This window comes from Austrofundulus limnaeus, unplaced genomic scaffold (genome assembly GCF_001266775.1).
Source record: "Austrofundulus limnaeus strain Quisiro unplaced genomic scaffold, Austrofundulus_limnaeus-1.0 Scaffold1050, whole genome shotgun sequence".
Taxonomy (NCBI): domain Eukaryota; kingdom Metazoa; phylum Chordata; class Actinopteri; order Cyprinodontiformes; family Rivulidae; genus Austrofundulus; species Austrofundulus limnaeus.
Genome location: NW_013953452.1, coordinates 12,529 through 14,543, shown reverse-complemented (window position 1 = coordinate 14,543; position 2,015 = coordinate 12,529). Strand labels below are relative to the sequence as shown.

The window sequence follows — 2,015 nt, the reverse complement described above, 5'->3', positions numbered from 1 at the left end:
CTGAGTGAAGCTGACCCCCCACCCACAGAGGAAGAAAAAAAGGCAGTAATTATTAATAAGGTAACCATGCTGTGGCTTCACCTGTCGCATTTTCTTTTAAAGAAAKAAAAAGTAGCTTGCAAAGCTGTCGCATCGGTGCTACGTGACTAAAAGCAGAGTTTTCATTGTGCGTCTAATCACACACAAACGTCTTCCTATCTTTGTGAGGACCACACACAGAGCTCAGCCTCGCTCTGCGCCGTCTTTTCCCCCCAAGTTTGCCGAGAGGTGGATATGGAGGATTGCAAAAAATAGCTCTCGACTTGATCTGGCCTTATTYAAATAAAAATRACTACATGCCGTGAAATCCTTAGAGGGGCGCCAGTATAATGGTAGGGGAAACACWGATTGTGTCAGRCAGACAGATATGAATACTAAGAAATTCTATAAAAACTTGTGACATTGAATAAAGTGATAAAAAAATTCTACAAAAACTTAACTGTGCAATAAACAAATACTGTAGAAATAATTTTGGGAATCCTAACTTACCTAAAACAGGGAAGGTTTAGTCTGATTTAAAGTCAGACAGTAACAAAAAATGTTTGTATATTTTTATGTAGATACAGTATGTCTTTTTACATTAGATGTATGTTAACATCTAGTTTTAACTGTATGTAAAGTTGCTCTGCAATCCTAGCTGTGCATTCTCAATTTAACACCAATTTACCATTTCTGTGATGTAACAGTCATGATAAAGTAGCACATTGCTTAAGACAACATCTACTATATACATACTATGACTGAAGGTGGTAACTTTTTGTTTAACTGAGCCCAAATTTCAGTTGTCCTTACACTGTAACATAGGAGAACTGCCCACAGAACTGTTGCTGGATGACATTTTGCAGGTTGGGGTTCTTCTGCTTGGATAACGTGTCCTCCAACAGAGACAAGAAAAGCTTTGAAAACTCCTGGGCATCCTGAGAAAGAAAAGATCTTGTGAATACACTAGATTTACTTTAGAATATCAAGCAGTATGGCAGCTAAAAGTTTAGGAAATTTAAAACTATTTCTGTGAGGAAAATATTTGTAAATTTAGTTAAAAATTATAAAAATAAAAATCTTAATAATAAAAACAAGAAAACAATAGATTTAATATTGAATTCATCACACAAATATTTGTTATCAATTAATATAAAACAAAACTCAACAATGAATGTGCCAAACTGTAAAACCAGTTCTGAATTTTTGAGCAAAAATTTTAATCATTACTGCTGGTTTGTGTCTGATTTACCTGTTGCTGTCCAGTATCCAGGCCCAGTGCTTTGACTAGTCCTGAAGGGTCGATGTACTTTCTGTTGCTGTTCTGCATGAGTGCAAAGAGGTACTGCAAATGCTCACAAATGGACTGGGGCTCGTAATCTGACAGAGACAAAGATGTTCTTTTGAGAGAAAGACATTACATGAAAAGAACACTTCAGATTTTTTTAAAGTGAAACTGTTAACATCAACATTTTAGTTGCAGTAGATATTGATTAGAGTAATCAATTCAGAATATCAGACAGAAACTTTWTGAGAGTGGACGAGTTAAGGTCTCTGCATGCTCCATCCGAACTGCCGAAATCGGCTCWCATTATCGCAGTTGCATGATGAAAATCACGTCCTTGTGTTTGCCGTTTCGAATCTGCCGTCTCTTCTTGTCTCTTCCTGCCAGGAGAAACTTTTACCCCACTTGACATAAGAACTTCATGTGGGATCGATCRGTCAGAGGTTCATGGCTGTGTTTATGCTGAAAGCACTCAGTCTTGCATTATGATGTTCCAAACCAGGTGCCTGCAACCTTTACAATCAAAAGAGCCATTTGTGCTCCTTTTCTCACTAATAAAATGTGTCCAGAGCCATAAAACAATTTACAACTGTGACTATCAACTGGTGGTCCGTGGGCCTTTTCAGGAAACTTTACGGTCAGTGGAGGTGACATTTTAAAACTTAAAAAAAATGATTACTATTATATTATTTATGATTATACACATCAGGAC

At 36.9% G+C, this 2,015-nt stretch overlaps 1 protein-coding gene across 2 annotated transcripts in view; it reads right to left on the bottom strand.

The window, feature by feature from the left end:
* The window catches only part of usp48 (ubiquitin specific peptidase 48), a gene marked incomplete in the record, with an annotated part of 52,720 nt that overhangs the window by 38,982 nt on the left and 11,723 nt on the right, over positions 1-2,015 (bottom strand). For both annotated transcript variants that reach the window (XM_014030394.1, XM_014030396.1), the window contains 2 exon segments: positions 832-956; positions 1,271-1,398. In XM_014030394.1, coding sequence (XP_013885848.1) covers positions 832-956; positions 1,271-1,398 — 253 coding nt within the window.